This window comes from Drosophila obscura, unplaced genomic scaffold (assembly GCF_018151105.1).
Source record: "Drosophila obscura isolate BZ-5 IFL unplaced genomic scaffold, ASM1815110v1 contig_179, whole genome shotgun sequence".
Taxonomy (NCBI): domain Eukaryota; kingdom Metazoa; phylum Arthropoda; class Insecta; order Diptera; family Drosophilidae; genus Drosophila; species Drosophila obscura.
Genome location: NW_024542766.1, coordinates 2148560 through 2174750, shown reverse-complemented (window position 1 = coordinate 2174750; position 26191 = coordinate 2148560). Strand labels below are relative to the sequence as shown.

The following is a 26191-nucleotide window of genomic DNA, read 5'->3' as shown; positions in this document are numbered from 1 at the left end:
AGGGCGGTCTTCAGACCGCGCGAGGCCGCATCCAAGGCACAGCCACAACCCGTGGCCCCACCGCCTATCACCAGCACATCGAAGATGTTGTCGCTGAGTCCCTCCAGCTGCTTCGTTCGGCAGGGCAGGCGCAGATCCGCCCGACTACGGCAATGGCTATGGCTATGGGCCTTGGCAGGGGTACGGCTGCAGGAGCCGCTCACAAAGGCACTACGAGATAAACCACAATACAATTTAACCAACATTTGGCTGGTTTTTTTTTTACATACTTTTGCAACACAAAATTTTGAGCTAACAATAAAAAAAATACAAAAAATACAATAATTACGTGTTCATTTTTCATTAAGACATCTGAGGCAAAGCTCATTCAGAGGGGCAGAAAGAAGCCTTGCACTTCATTTGGCTGCTGGCTGAAAAGCACTTTCATCGAGTCACGCGCGGAATTTCCCACTTTCCCCTTTGCCGCCATAAATAATTCTATTAAACGGGTTCCACGCAGAACACTTTCACTTTTGCCCCCCCACCCCACACACACACTGTGGCAGACGGCACACTTGCACTGCATTTTTATGCTGATTAGTTTCGTTAAAAATTTGCAGCACGCGAAACTATTTCGCGAATTTCAAACTTGAAACATAAATCGCATTGCCCGACCCCACCAGGGAGCAGAAGGAGAGGGGGAGGAGAAGGAGCTTGGTATGCCAGTGTTGCACCAGCAACGACGTTGAACAATTTTAATAAGTTTCGGCCGGCAGACTGTGCAGCTAATATGGAAAAATGCATGTGCCGCACACGCGAGCTCATAGAACTCGTACTCATAGGAATTCCACCGCCAAAGAAGTTCCGGGCTGGCGAGCGGACCCGTGTGTGCGCGGCTCTTTCTCTGGAGCAGCTCAAGGACACTTTCAAACAAATTATAACACTTTAAAATGCGAAGCAGCCGCCAGAAAACCAAGAAAATTCCACAACAAAAATCTCTGACGGAAGCATGGCCATAAAATGGTGCAAATGGTGGAAAGCGACAAACGGAAATAAGAGGAAAATAGTATGCCATAAAATGTGCTTTACTGCTGTGGCAGTGGCACCCACTACTAAAGGAGAGCGAAAATGCAAGCGGCACGGACTGTAAAGGATACGCGTATGTAATGCAAAATTTGTGTTTATTCGGAAATGGCAAACAAAAGTAGAGATTAAATATCAATACTGTGTACATACTGTACACACAACAACGTGCCACAGATCTCTCTTATAAAATCGAGTAACAAGAAGCAAGTGAGAAAAAATATTTCACATAATTTCGCATTTTCTCATATGCATAATTAAAATTTGTATAAAACCTTTGACGTACATTATATACATATGTGCAACATATATGTGTATATATATTTCTCGAGGCATTGTTAGAGAAGAACACCTAACAGTCCAGCCATAAAATATTATATGGCAACTACTGTATATAGTTTATACAGTTTTCATATTCGCAGCATCGGGCGGGCAAGCAGTAATTTCTTGCCATACCATGCATAAAATCATAATATATCCTAGCAGACATACAAAAACATTTATCTACAGCATCGCATAGCCTGAGCATCAGCATCAGCATCAGCAGCCAGCCTTCGCCTCAGTGCCAGCTACCCAGATTCAAGGAGGAAGGCGCTGGAGCAGTCGCTGTGGGAATGGCACTCAGCTGCAAAACATTGGACCAAACGATAAGTGACAAACATGGTAAGGCAAACAAATGTATATTTTATACATATGCCCGGGTAAGGAGCGCCGGGCCAGAAGAGATGCACACAACTGTCAGATAAGTGTGCAGAGCATTTTGCAGAGAGCAACTTTTGCCCGCAGGTGACATGTTAAACGTCTTGTAAGCATTTGCATTTCCTTGCCCATAAAATAGACGAAAGAAATAAGAAAATTGTCCTTCTGGCAAGCAGGAGGACGGAGACAGAGAGAGAGAGAGAGAGAGAGAGAGAGACTGTATGTATGTATGTGTAGGAAATAACTGAACAACCATGACATGGCAGGGGCCAACATCTTTTATCTGCAGTTCATTCATTTTTGTTGGCAGCGACTTCAAAAGGGTTGAGTTGTTGGCTTTTGCTTAAAGCATATTTGATTATGTCACAAAATATGCTCGAGGATACTCTGCTCCTGCTCCTGCTCCTGCCTGCTCTGTACTTGCCTGCTCTTGTCTGCTCTTGTCTGCTCTGTGTTTGCTTAGCCAAAGATAAATTTAACAAATATGCAAATAGGCTATTCCCCTTCTCCTGCTCCACCTTCCGTCTTTAATACACAGCAAAATGGAAAATTGTTTTTCATAAATTTTTCTAATATGCACAATGGCCCCTCCATTCCCTCGCAATGTCGCCAGCAAGTGGGCCCAAGAATATTCAGTTCAGAAATAGGCTTCGCAAACAGCAAAAGCAATAATTCTCTCTCTCGAAATTGCTTTTAATGGCAAAAGTAAGCACACACACATTTTTCTGTATGTCTTGATATTTATTGAATGAAATTGGTTGGCGAATACGAGAATAAAGGAAATAGATTTCAGAGTGTTAAGTGCACTCCACGTGCCAGGCATAAGAGAAAGAAATAAGCACCATATGTACATACATATGTACATATGTAGATGCAGGAATTAATAATTGAGGCATTCAAATATATTCGAATATGAAAAATTCTGTGTGTAAATTATTTAGGTGCAAGTTGCATGAATGCTAAAAGTACTTCAACTTCCTTGAAAGTTTCTTGAAATATGTCCGTATTTGTATACATTTTTTATTCCTTAGTTTTCATAGTTTTCCTATATAAATGTCAAAGTTTTAATTATTATTTAGACAGAATAAGTTTGAGACCTTTACCCTTTGTTGGGTTTCCCTAACAAAAGAAAAGATTTTGTTTGACATAATCTTTTGCCTGCCCCCCCCTCAAGTCAATCACTTTAACCAATCAATCAATCAATCAATCAAATAAGAAGCCCATTAAAAGCGGCTCATTAAATTATCAAAGCACTTACCCTTTGAGGGAATCTCGGCGAGAGCGGGCGTGGCTGTCATCAGCATGGTAACTGCGGCATTTATAATCAGCAGCGTGGCCAGGTGCCGGACACGGACACTGCCACTGCCACTGGCACTGCCCTGTGGGCGTGGGCATTGGCGGAGGCGGAGGCGGTTGCGGGGGCGTGGACGTGGACGTGCTGGCCTGTGTGGCTCGGGCATGGCTCTCGAAATCCTTTACCTTAGTTCTTCTTCTGCAATGGGCAAGGGCACAAAATTTTCAACACTCACGTTGAGTTGCCAAAATGTTCGAGCACCACTGGGGCGGATGGGTGGATGAGTGGATTAGGGGGCAAGGGCTGGCAACGGCTGGCAACGGCGCACACTGGCTGGTAACATTTTCACCTTTAATCACTTAAACGGCGCGTAATCAACAACAACAGCAGCAATAGCAACAACAAAAAATACCAACAAGCAGGTTGCAATCAACACCGACATCGTCGACAGCATTGAAATGGAGCGTCATGACTAGGACGGGGATAATGATGATGAGGATGATGATGAGGATGATGAGGATGATGATGAGGATGAGTGTAAGGCTGATGGCTCTGGGGCCAGAGGTCGACGGTGGCTACGTTGATGACGTGCGGGTTTGCCAGCACTTAACATGGCAATCTAGCCCGCCAGCCCCAGCTCCAGCCCCAGCCCCAGCCCCAAAGCAGAGACCCAATCCGGATGCGGATGCGTGGCAAGAGTCAAAGTTGTTGCTGCTCTTGCTGTTCTTCCTGTTTAGACCGAGCTTCACTTCGCGTTCATGTAGTTTGGCATTGACTTTAGCTTTTTGACTTGTGACTTCTGATTTTGACTTTATGCCGACATTTGTTTGTACGTTGCTGGGAATTTTTCCGCTTGACTCGCGGCTCGTCCCACCGTCCCACCGGCCCACCGGCCCACCGCCACTGTGGCAGTTCATTTTGTGAGGGCGTTAATCTGAAGCGTTTGAGACTCCCAAGTCAGAGGGAATATCCGCAGACAGCCAACAGACAGTAATTTGATTTGTCGACGGAAATTGAATTTTGTCTCAACATTAATTTAACAAAAGTCTTTAAGTTGTCCCGTCCGATGGGAGGGGCAGATTGGCAAAGCTTTCAACTGACTTACGGATGGACTTTGTTGTAGTTTAAGGCAGGGAATTTCTGTGGGGATTTCAATTAACATTAAAAGCTCAAATGACAAAGGGTACATCTCGTATGACAAATGGCACAAAAACAGAAATATGTAGTTAAAATGTTATTGTATTTAGGGGGAGAGTTTCTTTGAAATTTAATAGTGCGCCAGAAGCGAGCAAAAAGTTAATTTGGGAGGCATGATAAAATGTTTAATCGAATTACATTTGAATTAAATAAAAGCCCCAACAAATAAACACAAAACTTGTGCGATTATTTTCTGTTTCAGTTCCCTGGTTGTCTTGGGGCAATGCTTGATTTTCGTTTGGGCCTCAATTTGGCAATGTCGAGCTGTCAACGCTGTGCTTGCCAGCAAATCAAGTCTGACAAATGAAATGATTACACAAAGTAAACAGCAAACAAACACGTAGCACACAAACCACCTGTCAGAAAGTTTTTGTGCAAAAGGCAAAACTCATCGCCCAGCCCATGCCCGAGCCCGAGCAGCGCTGAAAGTTGGGCCAAAGGCGGACAGTGCACAGAACATGACAGCATTTTACAGGCGGAAAGCCAGAAAGGAATATTATCTATCGGCAGCAACAGGAACAACAGCTGCGAGTATAAGACAAACAAAAGAGAGGAGCCCGAGCGGCGCAGAGGGCGCACCAAAAAATGCAATGGCGATGCCAGCAAAATGGCAATGGCAACACTTCCGTTTCCGCTTCCGACGCTGCGGGCGACTTTCTCGCACAGTTGGCAAAACGTTGAGCAAACTCAAAGGCAAAAGCAACAGCAGGACGGCAGGACGAGAGGACGGCAGCGAAACATAACAAAGCTTGTTAGTGTTGCTCCCCATAGCGTTGCAACAGCAGCAACAGTGGTGCCTTCTGCCCAACCCCTGGCCGAAGGGATTGTGGATATCCAAGAGTGGGAGGCACGGCGCTCGGTGCCAGGACATGGAACAATGGCGACGAAACGTACAAAAATTTTAAACGCTTTTAATATTAAAGCGTCCGGTATAGAGACACAAAAGGCGAAGCAGGCACTGGCACTGGCACTGGCAGGGAACCCCGAACGGCAACCAGCAATATGCAACACGGCGTGCAACAGCAACAGCAACAGCAGCACCAGCAGCAGCTCGAGCAACAACAGCAACACTAAGGCATAACATTGCCGATGGCATGCGGGGCATGCAAAAAGAGGCGACTGCATGAAAATGCCACAAAAAACAAGGCAGCCAAGGAACGAAGAATGGAGTCTGAAATACGCCAAAGAAGACTTGGCTATACCCCGTACTGCCATTATTTAACATTTTTAATGTCAACAACTGAAGTAACGTACGAAACAAAAACATTAGAAAGCAGTTCAATCGTTGAAAATATAAAAGCTTAAAATAGAAGGTACAAAAATTTACTTTAAATTGAAATATAGTTAAAAATATTTGTATAATTGTAACTATTATTGAATAATAGATTTTTGTAAGTGTTAGTTATAGTACGAATTTTACTATTACTTTAATATGGATTTGTGACATTGTTTGCCTATTTATTGCTTCACCGCAAAATAAAGTATGGGGTGAAAATCCCGTAAAAATAAAACCAAATGGCGTATGTTCTTCTGTAAATCCAAGTAGCCAACCGATACCCTGCACAGTGGCCAGATTCCTGTAGGAGGCGACTCAACCAACCGAGCGCCTCAGGCCAGGACCTGGGCCATACCCATGTGCCCTGCCATCACCCTTACCCTCACCCCAGCCCCTATCCAAACACTATCCCTATCCACGACCTAGCAGGGAGTGCATTTTTTGTGCAGTTCTTAGACTCTGTGGCCAGTTGGCCTCTTCGTGACGAAAATGTTTCGCTTAACTGGATTTTCAAATATTTATTGCAACAAATTATTTTGCTGGTTACACCGCGGCCAGAGCCACAGCCAGAGCCAGAGCCCTTCGTTTGTGTCTCAGCATTCCCTGCTCTTGCTGCCTGCTCCCCTCTTTCATGCAGCTGCTGCTGCTCCTGCCCGAAAGCGGTTTTTATGGCCATTTAGTTTGTTTCATTCCAGTGAAAGGATTTGGTGTTGAGATTTTTGCGGTTTTTTGCACAATTGCAGACAAATTAGGGTATTACAGCTGTATACAATTTATTTCGAGCGTAAAACCCAATAAATTATGGTTGAATTGCTGTTGTTGTTGTTGTTGTGGCAAATGCAAGGAATTTTCGAATGCCAAAGCAAATAGTTTTTATTATCTGAGTATCATTATTTGGTCGGAAATGCAGTTAAAACCTTTTCAATTTAGCCAACAATTTTGATTTTTTATTTTAATTTAAATATTCAAACACTAAACAATTTTCTACGTATACGTGGGCTACCATCTTTGGCTCTAAATATGCAATGATCTACCACAATCGGACATTCCAATATTCAAAAATCTTTTGTTATGGGTAAAATAATTTAACAAATATTTACAGACACTTAAAATTTCCCTTTTTTTTACCGAACTCTTCTGTGCTAAGTCTTCTCCCCGATTCCTTCCTTTAAACCTTTATTTTTGACCTCTTTATATTAAAATTCTGGTTTATCTGTATCTCTATCAATCCACATGCTTTCGGAATATCTCTTCCATCTTAAGATCTCATTCAAAGCTGCACTCAAAACAATAAAAAGCCACATATAGCAGACAGATTCTCATTTAAGCTTGGTGTATTACAAAATATTTATCCACTTAATTTAGGTGATCGTATTTGCGTAAGAATTTTCTTTAAAAGTCTGCCAATTTACCAGACGTACATATTTACACTTCTTGACTGTCGCAATCTTCAAGACAAGTCCACTGTTATTCACTTGAAAATGGAGATTGCCTCAAAGAATTTCAATTAATATTAAGTCCGATCTATGGGCCCCCTGCTCGTAGAACCCCTCAACAAAGCACCAACAAATGTCGCCTACATATATCAGAGAGCGGTCAGAGAGAGGTGGACTAAAGGCTGTAAATGTTTGCAGCCAGGGTGAAATAGTGTTTGCAGCATAACAAGCAATTTGGTAATTACATTGAATTAAGCACGCAAATGCAAAAGTAACGGCGTAACCGAAGTTGCCACACGACAGATGCACACAGAAAACTTTCACTCGCTCAGAACTTTGGCGAAGGCTGCCAGAAGCCGGCAAATGACAGCGACGGGAGGAACGACAAGCGACAACGACAACGAAAACGACAGCGGCACCGGCAGCAGCGCACCGAACCACATTTCGTGTGTGGGAGCAAGCGTGGGAGAGTTTCGCGCGGATCGCAATATCGCAAATCGCACGGCAAATAGTTTTGTTCCGCGTTGTTCCGGCTCTCGTAGTGCGTCCGTTCACTTGGAAACCCGATGCACGAGTGAACTGGCGGCCGACTTCATTGGTGGAGAAGGCTTTCATATGGCCCGAATGGTTCTTCGCTACGCTTCGGCCTTCGTTCGGCATTCGGTTTTTCGAAATTCGAATTTGTTCGTTGCCAGAGAGAATGAACTCCTGCCCCACTGGAAGGCAAACTGGTGAAGGTTCATTCTGCTGTGCCTCCTTTCGGGAGTTTTGTGCTTTGATGTCCAATGAGGAAATTCAAAAGAATTTAACTTAATTTAATTTTAATTTAAAATAAAATAAATCTTTGATTTACTTTGAATTTTAAAACGAATTTTAAATGAAATTACTTACAAATTGCAATGGAAATTAGTTAATTTCGAACTTAAGAAAATATATTATGGTGTGTGACATTGTAATCTATTAATTAAAATGAGGCAATAGGAATAATATAATATAATATTCACCAGCTAAAATGTATGTGAAATAAGTGCCCGGCAGCATCATTTGCCACAACAGAAACAGACACAGTAGCAACAACTACCGAGAAGAGGACCGACACCACTCCGATATCCAAACTAAACTCCTACCAGTACGGATGAGCCGACAAGCAAATTAACACGCATATTCTATAAAGAACAACTGCATAAATTGGCTTATCTGCTAGACACACACACACAACAGTGCTGTGTGCCCCTTGCTTCGACCACTCTAAGCGAATGTCAAAAGCAGCTAACCAGCAAGCTGAAAGCTGGCAACAACCGACTGCTTGCCACAATAAAAAAATATTCCACATACGCAGAGTTGCCTGCTGGCATCATTTAGATAAATATAACTCGGAAACTTAAAACCAAGCCTTCGGACCGTCGCACCGTCGGACCGCCGGACCGTCTGACCAGAGAAACCGAACCACACCGCACCGAACTGAACCACGAACAACCACAGCAGCAGCAGCAGCAGCAACAGCAGCACAAAAAGTCCCAGGCAAGCAGTTTTCGCCATGAATAAAATCAACAACAAGCAAAGAGAGCCAAAAAAGAATAAAATAAACTAATATGGCATGGTATTGTTCCCGAGCTTCAATCTTCAAGTGGTTGGGCGGGAATTGAGTTAAAGCAAACTCTCTGGTTGCTGCTGAAGCTCGGCCAACAGTTTAATCTGAAACTGGCAACAATTCGGCTCCGCGCCCCGGCATCATTATTCACCAGAACTGAGCCAGGAGTGGAGTGGGTCGAGTGGGGGCAAAAGTAAAAAAAAAAAAAGGGTGGCCATGATGATGCCGAGCACGACGACTATGCTGACCTGCAAAGTTGACAAACGGCGCATCACTCAACGGCATCGCCAACTGTTTCCGGCTCTACGAGTATATACATGCATACATATGTACATATACTCATGTGTGTGTGTGTGTGTGTGTGTGTTTCGTTTATATAAATGAAAGTATATGTGTGTCTGTGTCTGTGTCTGTGTCCTTTGCAGATCCTTTTCAAAGCGCATTAAAACGTATTTTAAAACTTTATCCCAAAGTGGGTCATTCATAAGTTTATCTCCATGTATTCTTTAAATGCAAACACAGACTCTTTGAGCTCGCCTTTTGGACAGCAGCCAGCAGAGGGAAAAGCCCAGAAAATGGTTTAAATAAAAATAGAACAAAGAATTTTAAAACCTACGAATAATTGAATGGCTAAAGCAGAGCAGGAAAATCAGCAGTTTGGTTACATTTTGAGGGCTTTAATGAATTGTAGCACACGTTGAAGTTTCCTTCTTGAATTCTTTGAATTAGACACGAGTTAATATACGCTAGGAATAGCACCTCATGGGCACTACATTTAATCTTTAATGAGCAATGGCTATTGCAAATATTCCCCTCTCCAAGCAGCTAGTTTGCTGCATCTCAAGCTTGCTTTGGACCGCTTTCAAGAGAACATTTTGAGCATCTAAGCCCGGCCAGCCAGAAGCTCATGAGTGTAAGCAAATCGCATTGCCTTTGAACAATCCTTCGACTGCCTGCCTGCTCCTCCTACTATGCAGCCATCGACACCTCCTTTGGGATCAGCATTTAGTCGAAATCCAAGAGCACTTGCTGCTGCTGCTGCTGCTGCTGCTGCTCTTTGCTGATGTCATGCTGGAAACGACACCCAGAAGTGCGGGCATTAAATGAAAGTTTTCTCCATTCTTTTGCACCCGCTGCAATTGGTGTAAATTGCAAGAGCATAAAAAGCAGACGAAAAAAAAAAAGAAAGGATACAAAAAATCTTTGCTACTGGGACCATCTAGTGGCAATTGATTCCTCCGGGCAACTGCTTGGGCGTGGGCGTGGCATGACCCCCTACTTAAATCGCATTAGCAACAAGCAGCCGGAGCACAAAAACAACAACAACAACAACAACAACAAGCTGATTGCACTGAGCGCAGAGAAGAGGAGAGCGTAAATTGCTGCCAAAAATTGAAGTGTTCAGCAAATATATGCACAAAAGACAAAAAAAGGAGGAATTCCGAGATGGTTTTTGGGGCAAAAACAAAAAAACCGATGGCAAAATCATCATTCTGTGGCCACGAACAATGTGAGAACATATTTGTGCAAAGTGGAAGCCCCTACTGCCTGGAATCTCCGATACCCATTACCGTATTTATCCCCGAATGCGTTCTGTGGGCATTATGGCATTTGCCTGCTGCCTGCCTGACCCCATTCAAAGCCGATCTATTGCCAGAAAGGCAGTTCAAGTCCAATCAGAACAATAGTGCTTGGCCGTTGGCCATTGGCCGTTGGCCGCCTTCCCATTGCATTCGAATCTGTTGTAGTGCTTAGCCCTTTCTCCACTTCTTATGGCCCAATTAAGCAGATTTCCCCCTTCAAGTGGCCTAAGCTACCACAGCCCAATGCCCTGCCATGTTATGCACATTGAAAATAAATATTCGATGTCCCGAAATTGATGTCCCTTAGAATTTTGCTTCGATTTGCAGCGCAACTCTCCAACTCGAATAAAAATAAATACCAGCAAAAGCAAACACATTCCGTGTGAGCATTAATCAAATTAATGTGTACTTAATAAATGCCATTAAATTTTTATTACATTCTCACCCGCAAACCGAATTCGAATCGGAATCGCTGTGTCCGTGTCCGTGTCTGTGGCTGCGGCTGCGGCTGCTGGGTCCAGGCGCAGGTACATAAATTGGTTAAATCGTTTAGTCGCTTTCGGACAGCTCAAGTGATATATATGTATGTATGTCGACTGGTGGCTCAACGAGTGGCTAAGCGGTTCGGTCTCGCATAATTTGTGCGCCTGCCAAGTTACCTGTGTGTGAAATAAATTGTTTGTGCGTAAAAATGGCAAATAGAAGTTTGTTAGTCAGTGTGCTGCTGTCAGGGGGGTTAATCTGTTTGATTTTTAATTAATTTTCTTATATAAATTACGGCAATATCAACAAACATGCTATGACACCTTTAAGCGCGCTCTTAGTAACGAAAACTCTCAGCAAAAACTGCGCCCTGATACCCAATCTACTCGAATCACAGCTCAATGTCGATTCAATTCGCCACAGCAACAACAGCAGCAACAACTACCTAATAGACAAACAAACCTAATAGCTGTGCCATGGCCAGACTCTGGTGATTCTGTGGGCCAGAGCCGGCCGAGTTATGGCCGCCATTTCCGTTTGGTTTTCACAACTCAACGCGCCGACTTCCTCCCGCCTCTGGGTCCGAAGACTAATCCAAATCGAGCTGGGCACAGCCTCCAGTGTGTTTCAATTTTATCGCTACCAATTTACTGCCGCTCTGTGTTTTTTTCTCTCCTATGGTTTTCTGCTCCTTTTGTGGCTCTCTGTTTCCAGCTTTTTTTAGCCAATGCCGAAGGCAGGTCGCTGCTGCTGCTGCTGCTGCATTTTCCATTGTGCTGACCTCCGCTCTGGCGACTGCCGCGTAATTTACGTATTGTTTGATTAGTGTTGGGTTATCGGCTCTGATTTCCACTAGGCTCCTGCATCTCAGCTGATAATCTGCAAATACTACACTCAATTCAGCGCACATGAAAGGCAACCGGAAATGCCAAACACTTCAGACAGCAGAAACAAGTCAACTCCAAGGCGGATGCAGCATGGCATACAATATTGAGTAGCAAACGTACACCGTAGGACTCAGTGTGTGCTGTGCTGAGTACTTTGTTATCATTGCCATTGTCAATGATAATAGCAACAACAGCAGCAGCAGCAGCAACAGCAGCAGCAGCAGCAACAGCAACAGCAGCAACAGCAGCAGCAGCAACAACAGCAGCAGCAGCAGCAACAGCAGCAACAGCAGCAACAACAGTTGTAGCCCTGCCACTACAAATAATATCAAAACTTTGTTGGCACGCCAACATTTTGTGAGTCAACTGGTATAGGTATATGGATAGGGATAGGACACGGCACGGTTCCGGACAGTCAGGGGCATGCATGTGCCTCAAGTCCTTCCATGATCACGGCCTTTGTTAACGGCTCTTCACAGGGCTCGAGGCAATGCAGCTACAGTGGACAGTTTAAATAGAGCTTTTGTTAGCATTTATATGTTTGTAAATAAAGGGACTTACAGCCACGAAGGTGTGCCCAAAGTGGAGAACATTTTATGAAGAACTTTGTGTGGAACTTAAATGAAAACTATAAATTGCGGAATGATAAATTATGCCCGTAGATAATCACTGTAGCCCACTGTAACGTCTGTGCCCGTCTGCACATTCAAGTGCAACAAATGCATAAATTAAACTACAATGTGGGGAGAGTCAGGTTTAGCCCAGTATGTGGGTGCGAGTGCGAGTGCGAGTGCGTATCCGGGTGTGAGGTTGTTGCGGGTGTGCGAGCGTGCATGTTCTCCATTCTCCATTATCGATACCGAAAGACATTATCAGCACATGCAACACATGCACCGGCATGGCTGGGGGCGGCAAGGGGAGGTGCACCAGCATGGGCATGGGCATGGGCATGGGCATGCATAAAACATGTTTTGGTCGGTTGGCAGCAAATTGAATCAATAATATCCAATCAGGGGTTAACAATGCGAATTGATTTCTAGCAGCCATGCAAGCGAGGCGCCATCCAGCCATCCAGTCACCACACTCCTTCTCCCCACTGCCACTGCTCCTACAGGAAGAAACCGGCGCCTGCACATATGCAAACATGACAGCCAAGAAGATAAGACCAACAAACAGCAGTGGCAGCCATCAGCCAACAGCCAACAGCCAACCCAGCCGCCCAAGCAGGCAAACAGCCTGGACCCAGGATGCCTCATGTAAATATTAATTAAGTTTTGGCTTTTGTTGCATGCGACTTTGGTTTTTGCAGCAAACCTTGCGGCAAGCCGTCTCCTGGCTGCTGGCTCCTGTCTACTGGCTCCCAGGTGCATGCATCTATCATTGTATTAGCTGCAGAATTAGTTGGTTAGTTAGTCGAACACTCGGCGTCCTTTGTAACAATGACTTTGCCTAATCAACTTGGCAGTACATGCTCTTGTGGCTTACCCGGCCACTTAATTAGTTCACAAAGAGTCCAAGTCCAACACGATTTGACACTAATTTGGTGCACATTCCGTTGAGCTGTTGAATGCCAGGCTGCAGTCAGCTTGAAGCCCAGATTGAAGCCAGCTGCGTACTGCAGGAATAAATCTTTGGACTCCAACTTGGACTCAAATTCAGTCCACAAAAGTAGCCATAAATTTCCATTTGATCTGATATCTTTGCCAATTGTATGCTGAAATTGCACTGGCACTAAAAATTTATCTCAGTTGGCAAATTAAATTTTGTACAATTTGTAAAACTTTCCCAAATAGTGTCGCCAACTGCCGCGAACCGTCAACTGAGCGGAGAGCCACAGCCACAGGCAAAACTTTCAGAATTTCCATTACAAGTTTTACTTGATTCAGCGGCTCACCATCGTGCCACACAGTCACCCACCCAGCAGCCAATGCGCGACCTCAATCCAGGCTTATGCGTTTATTTAATTTCGCTTGAACATTACGCATACGCCAGGGTGTGCAGTGAGCTTTTCTAATTGCCGCGTAATTGCCGGGAAGAACGAGTGTCAACTGAGTCAGCTCAGCAGCCCAGCAGCCCAGGAAGCGGCAGTTTGTGTTGCCAATTAAGGGTTAACTGCGATTCAGGCAGGATAACTCGCTGCACTCTCTCTCTGCACTTAGCCGTAAGTTTGGCTGCACTCAGCGCGAGTTCAATTGTGTGCGTACTGAGAGTTCAGTTACAGTTTCAGCTTTAGATCACAGCCAGGCACACACTAGCTATGGCACGAACATTCCTCCCGGCATACCTGTCATCAAAAGGTGACGTTTATTTGTGTCATATTCGGTTACGAATCAGGCACACATTTCGTCGGATTTATCCAGTTATAATGCACACAACTACCAGCCAGAATACGTTTATATTTGTGCTTGAGTTTCGTTTGATTTAAGTGTACTTTTTTGTGCGGTGTAGTCGTATTTGTGGGCTCCAAAACAAAAGGTGGGAAACCAAGCCAACTACGGAGACCAAATTAAATTTTGACTTGGAAAATACGTTTGTGTTTTCTGCTGTCAGCTTAGAGGTGCACGTTGTCCTGATAGAAACCGTTGGGCGCCTCCTCCACGCTGTCAACGAATATCATGGTCAGGCCCAGCCTCGGTCGCAGGTTCTCCGGCATGTGGCGGTTGTCGACGCCAAAGATGCACAGGCAGGGCTTGCCCGTGGCGAGCGACTTGATCAGTCTGGTCACAAATTGCGTCATTTGATTGTGGCTGGCGCGGCGTAGCTGCAGGTTGGCCATGGCGACGGGCCAGCGCTCCTCGTGGCACTGCTCCACCATCGTGTTGAGCAGGTGCATGGGACAGCCGCTCTCGCGCAGGCTGTCCCTGACCAACAGGTGCATCTGGTTGTCCGGCGTGGAGATGACGCTGCCCCAGTTGGTCACCCGTGCCCGTGGCAGGCTGGCGCTCCAGTGGGACAGCGCATAGTGGTCCAGCTGGTCCCCAACGTCGCGCATCACGGGACTGGTTGAGCGCAGTGCTGCTACGTAGAACTGCAGCAGCTCCAGCTCCCGGCACTGGGAATCGATTCGCGTCTGTTGGCCCAGCTGGGCGTCCTTGACCTCTGTTAGCTCCTTCCCCTTCATCTGCAACACATTCCGCAGCTCGAGGATGCAGTTGTGATCGGCCAGCTCGTTCTTGGGCACCTGCATGGCGCAGCTCTTGCAGTCGACCAAGACCTTGGGATTGTACTGGCAGCCACTCACATGGGCGCGATACTCGTCCAGCGGCATCACCATCGGGCAGTCGTGCTCCGCAAAGGGGCACCGGATCTGGAGGCGGGCGAGCATGTTGCGCATCAGTCGCGAGGCTGGCACCAGGTGGCTCGGCACCAGCTCGGAACGGTCCACGGGGCACAGCGACTTCAGCTTCATCCACTTCTCGATGCAGTCCTTGCAGAAGGCGTGCTCACAGTGCAGCGACTGCACAGGATTCTCCATCACCTCGGTACATATCGGACAAATGAGCTCCTCGTCAACACTGCCGATAATGTAGTTAATATCGAAGCCCATGCCTTCTGCTGCTTGTGGGTGATTCGTTCGGGAAAAAGTGGAGGGATTTATTTGGCGAATATTTTTTGTTGTTTTAGAAACTCGGTTTTGGGAATTTTATGTACTAAATATGAATGTTGCGTCGAGGTTTTCCAAACAGTAATTTTTTCAATGCCCCAAAAAGTGTGAACTGCTTTTTGTATTCTCCTTTGAATGGGAAAACAACTCTCCCATGGGTTGCTTTGCGAATGAAATTGAAATGTGAACTCCGATCCGGAGATGTCTTCATTTCTTCATCCCTGCCCCCCAGCACTTCAATTTCAATTCGAGCGCAAGTGAAACCAACTCAAAAACAAACAGTAAACAGAAAGCCATCCATTCATTGGCAATCCTCTGCCCCCTCCCATAACTATTCGCTGCAGTTGGGGGAGTTCCTTGAGGTGGTGCATGGCACATGGTGCGGTCGTAAGCCCTTTTGCATATTTATAGTTCAGTTCCAACTGCTGCGGAAGTATGCAAATTGGAAAACTTATGGTACAACAACAAGCCCAGAGCAGAGCAGAACGACGCCAAGTACAGTTTTATTTATGGAGTGAAATTTTAACAAATTAACTGCAAATGCAGAGACATGGTCAAACAAATAAACTCTCCATCTGCATCTTAAGCTCCAACAATGACCGAAATACTGAACAAACACACACACACGCACACACACATACAGGCATGATTGTGACAACATATTGCCATGTCAAAATATTTACACTATATCAACCTACCATCGCATATGAACTGCTATATAAATAGATTGCGAGTGGCAGAGTTGGGCACAGGCTCTGACTCTGGCTCTGACTCTGGCTCTGGCTCTGACTCTGGCTCTGGTATGCTTTGGCAGACAATGGGTGACTGGAAATTCGGTTTTAAATTTAATATGGGTTCAGCCATCTCATCCGTTTTGTATATTAAATTTCATGTTTTCCCCTTTTGCAATGGCATTTTCCTATTGTCTGAATTTTTGCACTTGTGTGACAACTAGGCACGAGCACTAGCTCTAGCTGTAACTCTCTCTCACTATCTTTATGTCTGTCTCTCTCTCATTCCTGTCAAACGTTGCCTTATGCCATCTTCTTTGAATTGCAATTTTGGGCTGTACATCGAGCCACTGGCTGCTTATCTCCAAATGCAGCTGTCAAAATTGGGTACGAACTTGCATTCCAGTTTTGGACAACAACAACAAAAAAGTTATTTAAACTTGAGTAAATATTTTAGGGCTGTGCCCAAGGTGAGAGGCTGCAGCGCATAAATCAACATTTGTGATTATTACCAATTCATTTTCATCACTTACATTTCAGCCGAAGCAGCCGGGACTATTTCTGTTCTATTTTTGTGACCACTAACCATCGACCATAACGAGTATCAATAATATTTCCTAGCCATTTCCGAACTGATGAACCGCATTAGAGAAATTTATCAGCAATTTTCATTTGACTTGACTGCGATATTTGGATATACAAACCAGGACAATCCACAGCGACAATCGTACAGAGCCCAGTGGAGCAGGCTAATTTAATAAGCTAAACAGCCACAGCAGCCCAACAATCTCTCGCCTTTTGAACAATGGCAATAGCAACAACAACAGCAATATTTTTCCAATTGAACTAACGAATATTTAATGAAAATCAACACTTCCGCTTTGCTGAGCGCCGTTGAACCTGCACACACACACAGACAACCAATAACGGTAGCATCATATGCATTACATAACGAGCTACAAATGCTCACCGCAGAATGTATGTACATACGTATCGTTGCAGCAATCGTACGTGCCACATTCGCCTCAAGTTGCCAGAGCCGGAGCCAGAGCCGAAGCCAAAGCCAGGACTCAACGGATCTGCCATTTGCCATTCGGTTGATAGTCATCCAGGGAATGCGCTTGACAAAGGCTTTTGGGCTTGTCTGCTAGTCAAACAATATAAAATTCACTTCTGCCTGCTGCCTGCTCTAATTGCTGGAAATAATCTGCAACTTAGCCAGAAATAATCATAATAAAGAACGCTTAATGTTAAAGAATATTACAGACTTGGCTGATATCATTTTAGAGGATCTCAAATCTAGTATCTAAGGCAAGCGAGCACCGTTTAGCTGATGCTATAAATACAAATAAAAGTCACAAAACAGCTAAGAAAATGATTGGGTAGCAAACGATCTCTCTGGTCAGTGGTGAGAGCTGTAAGCTACCATTTTTAACATTTTTAAGCAGTATTTACTAATGATAAATGCGATCACATTTGGCTGCCTTAAGTAGAAATTTTATGGCTGCGTTCTGAGCTTCGATTGCAGCCACAAATGCCTGACTATATAAAGTTGGGTTTAGTTTCTTGCTGGAAACAATGAGACGCACAGGAATTTGACGGTACATTTTATCATCGTGTCAAATAGTTGTACTGACATAACGGTCCATTTCCTAGAGCAACAAGCAAATTGTCATCCGTGCTGCGTGCTGCGTGCTGCGTGCTCCGTGCCACCCGCAAAAAGATACAAAAAATTACCATGAATTACTGTAATTCCACTTGCGACTGCGACTGGAATGCTGCCCTGCCGCCCTAAGCCATGGTCATTACATGGAAATGGGACATGTCACTGGACATCGTCACTGAGAGCGAGAGCTCTGGCCGGGACGTGTGTTCGGGAGCTGGTCCGATCTCTGGCCAAGCGGTCACGTTCGCACTGTATGACCGGAACGTGCAATTTTTCTGTGGCACATGGGCAAGGCGGCGGGAGGCGGAAGGCCAGCAATAAGCACAAGTTTTATGCAATAAAATTAGCCCACTCTCTCAGACACACGCACTCAGGCAGGACACGCAGGATGCTTCAGTTGCTGATAAGATAATTTTATTTGGATGTTATTGCATAAAGTCATGTGAGCGGCGGAAATGAGTTGAGCTAACGGAAAGCGTCTACGTGCCTCTTCGAGCCGGCTCTCAGATGGGGCCAAAGAAGGCAGGGGGCACGGCACAGTGGGATTTTAATAAGATAATTGGCTTGCTTGTAAATTGATGAATTGAAAGGTGAAGCTAAAGGTCAATAGGCACTTACCACAGTAAAGTTGCTCAAAGGAGTTCTGCGTATCTTTAAAAAAAAATCTTACAACATTTTTACATGCACACGGAAAGCTTAAAAGTTTGTTTTAAGTGACCTGCTGACCCTGCAACCTCAGGCACCTGCCATCACCATCGCCCCGTAATCAACGTAGCCATCGTCCCATCACCATTGCAGTCCCCTCCTCCGATCAAAAGGGAGCCACGCAGAAATTAGCCGGAAAATCCAAATTCTGCTGTGACTCGGCGGCTGGCTTTATTGTCCGCTGAAGCGACACTAAATCGTTTGTACGAGCATGCCAGTGGCAATGGCCTTTGTGAGGCATTCGATGTTTCCTCTGGCATTGGGCATAGTCAGCAACATGGTGGGGCTTGTGCAAATGAATATCTGCTCTTCTTTTATATATATTAAATACTGAAAGAGCTTGCCAGAAATTCAAATAATATTCCATACCACACAGAGAGTATCTGAGCTTCGTTTAGAGCTTCCACACATAATGTGTTCTTTTGTTTTTTGTTGTTTTTTGTGGTGTGGCGAACGTTTTGCTGGAATTTAACAACTGACCGCACACACAAAAATATTTTTGCCACACCCGAGGCGACAACAAAGCCCACAACGATGGCTGGAACAGGAATACACACCAGTCGAGGGGAAGAAGGCCTCAAGTGCCGCAAGAGCACTTAATACTAATTAGCTTTGCGCCTACGCCGTGACCTACGACCTGCCCTGGCGAGCGGTTGGCATTTCCGGCTACAGAGCCGCATCCTGTGGCCAGAATGGAGGGGGCGGGGGGCATTGGCAATCTGTGCCGCGCTTAAGTGGCCGCAACACGCAGCAACATGAAAAGTCTGGGGCAAGGCAGGCCAAGGGGTGGGTGGGTTAACAGCTTTTTGGGGCGTCATTTTTATGAGCTAATTAAGTTGTTAGACCTGATGAAAAACTCATTTCGTCGCAGGTCCATATCTAATTTGCATTAATTACAAGCTGGCTGGCGACAGCCACAACAATAAATGACGAACGAATTATTTGAGCAATAATTTGACTTATTTTTGGAGCTTTTGTCAAATGTCAAACGACTTTAAGGCACATTGCTGAGCAATTAATTATCCGCCCGCAACCCTTCTGCGGCCCAGTTTCCGGCCACCCATTTAATTGGCTGGCAATTTGCATTTATTGGCAAGCCCAAAAAATAAACACACACACACACACACACACACTACACAAAATAGAGTAAAAAATAGAAGGGGGTAAAACTTTGTGCCCGCAAAGACTTGCAGAAATGTTTGTGCAACACTTTCAACACTTTCCATTGCATGTTGCATAGAATGTCGTTCGCCTTGCCAAGTGCAAATTTGCACATAGTTTATAATTTGCTTAGCAACTTGGGCTGGAGCTGGGGCTGGGGCTGGGGTTGGAGCTGGAGCTGGGGCTGCTGCTGGTGATGGTCCAGACCAGAGCAATTGAAATGAGAGCGCACAACTTTTTAATGGCCAACGGCTCGAGGAACTTGCACAAGACGTTCCGTCCCGTACCGTGCCAGAGTTGGCCAGGCCGAAAAACTTTTCGAATTATGAATGAATGGCTAAGCACTTTTTTATGGGCGTTGCATTGGAAGCAGCAGAACTGGATGACATCAATTGCCAGGGCACAACGCTCTCCGCCCGTCGTCTTAATCGGAAAAGTTTTCAATCTTGGCAAGGGTTGTCCCTCCCTAAATGGCATTTAGAGATTGCCAAACGTTTGGCCAATTGCATTGAAAGCCTCAAATAATTTCAATATTTATTTCTACGCACCGATTCACTTTTTCATTTATTTTTACACAGTTCATTCAGTAGAAAACTAAGCCTAAAGAGACCAGAGTTTGATTTTCAGCACGCAAAAAAGAATAGCACGAAATCTGCAGATTTAAATGCTCCCTCGGGGGGTCTGACGCAAGTCATCACAATAAATGCCAATTTATTATTTTTGCTGAAGCAAACTCCAATCAAGTTTGGCCAGCAAATCGAACAATGATTGATCATTATTGGTATGACATAATTATTTCACCAGCAATCAAGTTTGAGCAGCCAGTGGTCTGGGCTGTGCTCTGCTGTTAATGAAATCGTTGACAGAAAATAAAACTCTCTCAGCCCTCCCATAATGATTGTGTAATGAATATGCTGCTGGCAAAAAAGTTTCATCGACAAAAACTTTGAGGAGCGAGCCGGACCACCCGAACAAAAGTGTTACCTTATTGAGCTGCTCTGGCTCTGGCTGTTGCTGTTGCTCTTACTCTGGTGGTGTCGCTGTCGTGATAAATTATGTTAATAATGTTGAGTAGGCAACTTGGCTGAAAGTTGAAAGCTACAAAAGTTTTGTGCAGGCAGCCAGCAGAGCTGCCTCGTGGCTCATCCCTTGTCAAGAATCAGGCCACGTCCCAGAGCCCCTCACTTGTTATGCTGACGACACCCCCCACACCTCCCCCCACACACCACCCACACACCACGGTTTGGACCATTTTTCGACCATAATATTGTGTGCATATCATATTGAGTGGGTCGCCTTACCCGTCGCCCTAAGTAGTTGGCCACACTTTCTGGCCAACAAACTCGCATACTTTATTAATTCACTTAGCAAAGTGTAATCCTATCACGTCAATAAGATTATGGTTTTCAGAATCTTTAATATTTTTGCCTCTTTTGCCAGCCAGCCAGGGCCACACACACCCACATCCACACCCCCACCCATACCCATCCCATTGGCTACCACCCACCCCCCCTTGGCACTTGTTGTTGCTGTTTATGGAAATCAGAACCCTCAACTTGGCTTTGGCTCTCGCAGTTGGCGTCATGCATAACAATGACTTACTTTTCCGTGGCATCCGAGGTCCTCCTCCAGGAGGCAGCCCCCTGCCACCTCGCTTTTTAATATGTGTGCAGCGCTCATTTTTATTATTTAACTAGATTGTGTTGCGGGTATTTTGGCTGTTTGGCTCGCGCTGTTTGCTTTTATGATTATTAAAATGTTACATATGTTTTGACAGGTCTCCGGCCAGTTCTAGAGAACCGCTTTATGTTGTCAGCTTCAATTGATTTGCAGTTGAAACAGATATATTTGGCACTGGCAATAGATTTAAATTCAAGGGATGCCATCACACATATGTATATTATTCGAGGCCACACAAAGCTTAAGCCCTGGAAGCTAGCCCTTTTCTCCCACTCCTAATTTAACTATAGTACCTTGCAGTATTTAGTTTCAGTCATATTCTATAGCCCATTGCTCCCAGTCAAGCCCAAATGATCGACACAAGAATGCCCTTGGTACAGTCCAGCACCCGAGGCCACTGCCCATAATGCAGCGTGTGAGTGACCAAATAGAACCCAAAGGAACATTGCTTTAAAATTCAATGCGACTGTTCCAAGTGTTCTTCTGGAACTGGAGCAGTGCTTCAATCAATTTAATTGAGGTAAACACAATTTTTACTTTATCCGCACAGCTTGCAGCGCTCGAGGAGGAAACATAATCGCCAAGGCGATCTGCTGTCCCGTCCTGGCAGCATTCCGAACTTTCCACATTGCCATGCTGTTTACAGTGAAGCATCGTTAAGGCAACAATGCGACTGCATGCCGGAGAAACCAAAAGCAATTACGCAGTCTTGTTGACCAGAAACGTCTAGAAAAACACAAAAGCAGCCGAACCAGGATGAATTGAGGGGATTGGATTGAGGGGAGCAGGGGGGCAGCAGATGAGATGGGAGACAGTGCCATGGCCAGGGCGGGACAGAGAGCAAAAACATGTACATGTCCGGTGCAATAAACATTCATTACGAATGGGCCAAAGTGCCACAAACAGAGAAGGATACGGCTACGAACGAGTATACGGTACGGGCACGGGTACGGGTACGGGATACGGACAACCAGCGACCCCGGTTTAGTTGTTGGGCTGGCCTTAGTTTTTATGGCACAGCTGCCACTGGCACAGCAGACAGCCAAGGAAATCAAAGCAGGACACACACACAGGCGCGTGGGAGTCCAGCCAGAATCCTCCGGAATACTCCGGAATTGAACAATAAAATAAATGATATTTGCCCAAGTAGCTGGCGCTTCGCTTTTAAATTCAATAAAATTTTATGAAAATGCTGCCATTAAGTTGTCCCCGTACCCTAGCGGCACATATGTGTGAAAGGATCAGAGTAAAGCTGGCAGCAGCAGCAGCAACAAAAAATAAAGAAGAACATAAAAAGGGTCAAGGCATGTCCAAATGAGATTGACTTTTACGACAACGGTCCGAGATCGAAGCGTGCCGTGGAACGAAAACTATATAATCAGCGCTTCGAATGCAACAGCTGCTGCAACAATCCCCACCAATCCAAGAAAAACGCCCAGCCATTTATTTCGTTTTCGTTTTTCTCTTCGACCAAAAACAGCCTTTCAAACGTACAGCAAAAATCAGCTCATTGCAATTGGCCAACAAACAAAAACGAAATAAATAATTCCGGCAATACAATTCTTCTGCGTATAATTGGCAGCATTATTCCTCGTGCATTTCATTTTCTCATTTCTCTTTTGGCGTACGTTCCCAACTTTGAAAAAGTTAACTCGAGAATTTCGTATTTGAAGTTAAGACCAAAAAATAAATCGATTTTATTTACGAGAAATCACTTTAACCTTTACCTGCCGAAAGTGTCTGGCGGAAGGTTCGTTTCCATAATTTTTCTTTCGTTATTTCATGCCAGGATATTTCTCTATTTAATTTCCTCTAAATTAAGTTCGTTTGTATTTTTTGTTTTTGGGCGAAAATAAATTGTTTCTGTTTTCCAGAATCATATTTCAGTGATTTCTTTTTGCACTTATTTTCGTATTCAAGTGTGCGTTTTCTTCATTTGAAATTTTAATTAAAAATACTTTTATTTATCGTATTTATTTGTGTTTTTCCACCTCAGTTCTGCCGGGTTTGCCCTCTCTCGTTTGGTTTTTTGTTGGTGCTATTTTTTTGTTTGTTTGTTTGCCGCTGCGAAACGCGTACGCGTAGCGAGTGACAAATGCGTGGCCATAACTTGCTGCAGTGGCATGTGTGACATTTATTACAGCATTTTTAAGGTGCTGCCTGCCTGCCTGCCTGCCTGCCTGCTGGCAGGGGAGTGCTCGCTAATAAATTAGCTCCCATTTGAAGCGCAGCGCAAATTGGCATTGGCAAGCATATGTGGTGGCTGTCTGAAAGGATGCCAAATAAATCATATATCTCACAAATAATGTGGAATGGCTTTGGACATTCATTAAATGTGCTGCTGCACCGCAAGCCCAAGTAGCTGGAGGTGGCAACTCAATTTTAATTAAATTTCTAGTAGCCACAGCAATTAGGAGTGGCCTGAAGATTTATTTGATGTTCAGCCACATTAAATATATGTGACTATTTAATAATCAAGCAAATATTTTACGCAGCTTTAATCCTCTTGAGTTAATTGAATACAAGTATCCGAGGCTTGTGTGTATCCATTTACATTACTCTCGACTGATGCTAACATCATTAACTCACATTTATTTTGACCTACTAGCATGCTGCTGGTGGCAGCTGCTGGCAGCTGCTGGCGCTTTAAATTACTCAGAGAATATGTTGAAATTAAAGCATTTTGCAAGCAATTAGAAAGGCAGCCACAACATAAAAATGAACATAACAGCACACAGATATATGTACATACCCACAGAGTGGGTGGAGGTGGAGGTGGAGAGCATCGCATCCTGCATGGAGTGAACACAAATGAAGCTGCCTGCCACCCAAAATGGCTCGCAGCGTAAATTACGCGTATAAAATGAACATTAGATTCATATTTTAATATGTGGTTGGGGGGACACAGACACACTCTCATTCGCACTTCCGTACATAAGAGAACATAAATAAAGGCAAGGAATTCCACACAGAGACTCCCTGCCAGTCCTCTCTCTCTTGGTGAATGCCAACGCCAGAGACGCACAACAACAAATAACCTGCAGCTATTACAAACACAAATACAAACAGACTCACACACACACTGAATGTCCTAGTGTGTGTGTGTATCTGCGTACTTATTTCCATTACAAATGAGCTTATTATGCGCTCAAGTCACAAAGTCATTGCGACTTAAAAGGATTTGCATGTGATTAGCAGCCCGAAATGTAAGCAAAAGTCTTGTGCCAAAAGACAAAAACAACCAGAGAGGCATTCGCATGGAAATACGTGGGAAAATCGACGGGTTTGATACCACTTGATTATCCAACGACTGTCGCAACGAATTTCCTTTTAAGCCTAGTTAATACGAGCATGTACATACATGTAGATAGGTATGAAAAATTGTACACACATCTACTTTCGATGCAGCAGCTAATTGGAAATTTATCGTTATATTTTACAAGTATTACATATTTTATTTTATTTATATAAATTTGTATTTTAATGCAAGAAGGTATTACCTGAAGCAAGGCTGATGTTTCTATATTATATTTCTATATTCTATATTTTATTATAACTCGACTTAAGTCATAGAATCATCTGGTATGCCCTACCTACACGTACAAGTGGAGGGTGCAGCGAATAAAAGCCAAAGACGATTTGTAAGTACTTCCCAAGCAGCCAGAACCACGTGCGTACGAGAAGGGGGAGAGTGTACTCATACGTATGTATGTGAACACTTGTGGGTGTATGTATTTATTGTTGTATTTAGGGGGGAGGAGGAGGCAAATTGCCGACAGCCGAAAAGCGGGCCGCATAAAAACAATGAACACATCATAATCATAATTCTTGTGGGCTAATTTCAGGGGGCAAATGAGTGACTGACTGGCGAAATGTGGTGCATAATTTAGTTAGCTTCGCTCTTTACTCTCGAATGCATTAAATGGGAAACGGGAAACGGGAAACGGCTGGTTTTTGGGCTCAAGCTCCAGCTGATATCTGGCCTTGGCCCAAGCTACGGGCCTGTCTCTTCGAATCGATAGACTCGACACACTGACAGCAGGCAGAGGAGAGACCAGAGGTAGGGGAGAAACCAAGGCACCAAGGATGAGTCTAAGGCTGGAGCTGGTGCAGGGTCTTTGCGCTTCGATTACCTTGCATAATGGGCGACGTCTTCTTTTGCATAAGCGCTGAAAATTTGCACAAAAGAAGAGGGCAAATAGAAAAGCACTTATTCGTTTTAGCAGCAGCAACTGCTGAAGTGGCAGTGGCAGTGGCAGTGGCAGTGGGGAGACGTGGCCGAGCAGCAGCAGCAGCAGAAGGAGACGACTGTCAAGGCTATGTAATTGAAGCTGACTTGAAAGTGTTGCTTAAGCCAGAGCAACGAGGCTAAAAGAAGTGGGCGCAGAGGTAACAACCGGACGGGGCAAATATCGATTATCTCACGGGCGAAAAGGCTTTGGCTTTGGCTTTGGCTCTGGCTCTGGCTGAATAAAATATGCATTTCTTTATTTTTTTTATGTTTTTTTTTTTTGGCCATGTTTTCAATCAAATTTTGCATTACTCTGCGAGGCTTAAGCTGTACCAAGCAGCTACCAAAAAATGCTGTCTAAATATTCCAGATATTCCATATTACATATATACCTATATTTTGTATGTCTATGTAGCTGAATGTCGGTATGTGTTTATCTTGCGAATTATAATGACGTCAAATGGAAGCAGTGACTTGCATTCGCCACCCTAGCCGCCCACCCGGCCAAGAGGACTAGCGAAAAAACAAGTCAAGAGTGAAAGACCAAGGAAAATGCAGAGAAACGAATTATGCCAGACAGAGCTTGAATGGGGTGGTGTGGGGTGGGGGGTTGGCTGGCATCCATTGAAATAGAACTCGGCACAAAAGGCTAGACCTGAAGTTTAGCTAAAAGCCAGATAAATAAATAAACATACAAAGCATACGTATGGTGGGGGGAGGCAAAAACGAGAGAGAGAAAAAATGGAGATTTGGAAAGTTGTTGTGCTTTTGAATACATAAAATAAATCGCAAAGCAAATAGAGGTGAACGGCGAACGGCGAACGGTGAACAGACAACAATGAGCAATGATCAGGCAGAAGTACGCATAAGTGGGGGCGGGGACTCCATTTCCTTGGAGTTAACTT

At 44.6% G+C, this 26191-nt stretch overlaps 2 protein-coding genes across 3 annotated transcripts in view; both read right to left on the bottom strand.

Moving 5' to 3' along the window:
• Nucleotides 1–26191, bottom strand: part of LOC111081371 (Down syndrome cell adhesion molecule-like protein 1 homolog) — a 92573-nt gene that overhangs the window by 46612 nt on the left and 19770 nt on the right. For both annotated transcript variants that reach the window (XM_041592256.1, XM_041592255.1), the window contains exon 2: nt 10584–10797. In XM_041592256.1, coding sequence (XP_041448190.1) covers nt 10584–10671 — 88 coding nt within the window. In that variant the 5' untranslated portion in view covers nt 10672–10797. The remainder of the gene's footprint in view (nt 1–10583; nt 10798–26191) is intronic.
• LOC111080989 (E3 ubiquitin-protein ligase NRDP1) lies at nt 13885–15260 on the bottom strand. Its single transcript, XM_022376890.2, has one exon. It carries the CDS (start codon nt 15053–15055, stop codon nt 14060–14062), a length of 996 nt encoding a protein of 331 aa, XP_022232582.2. The 5' UTR covers nt 15056–15260; the 3' UTR covers nt 13885–14059.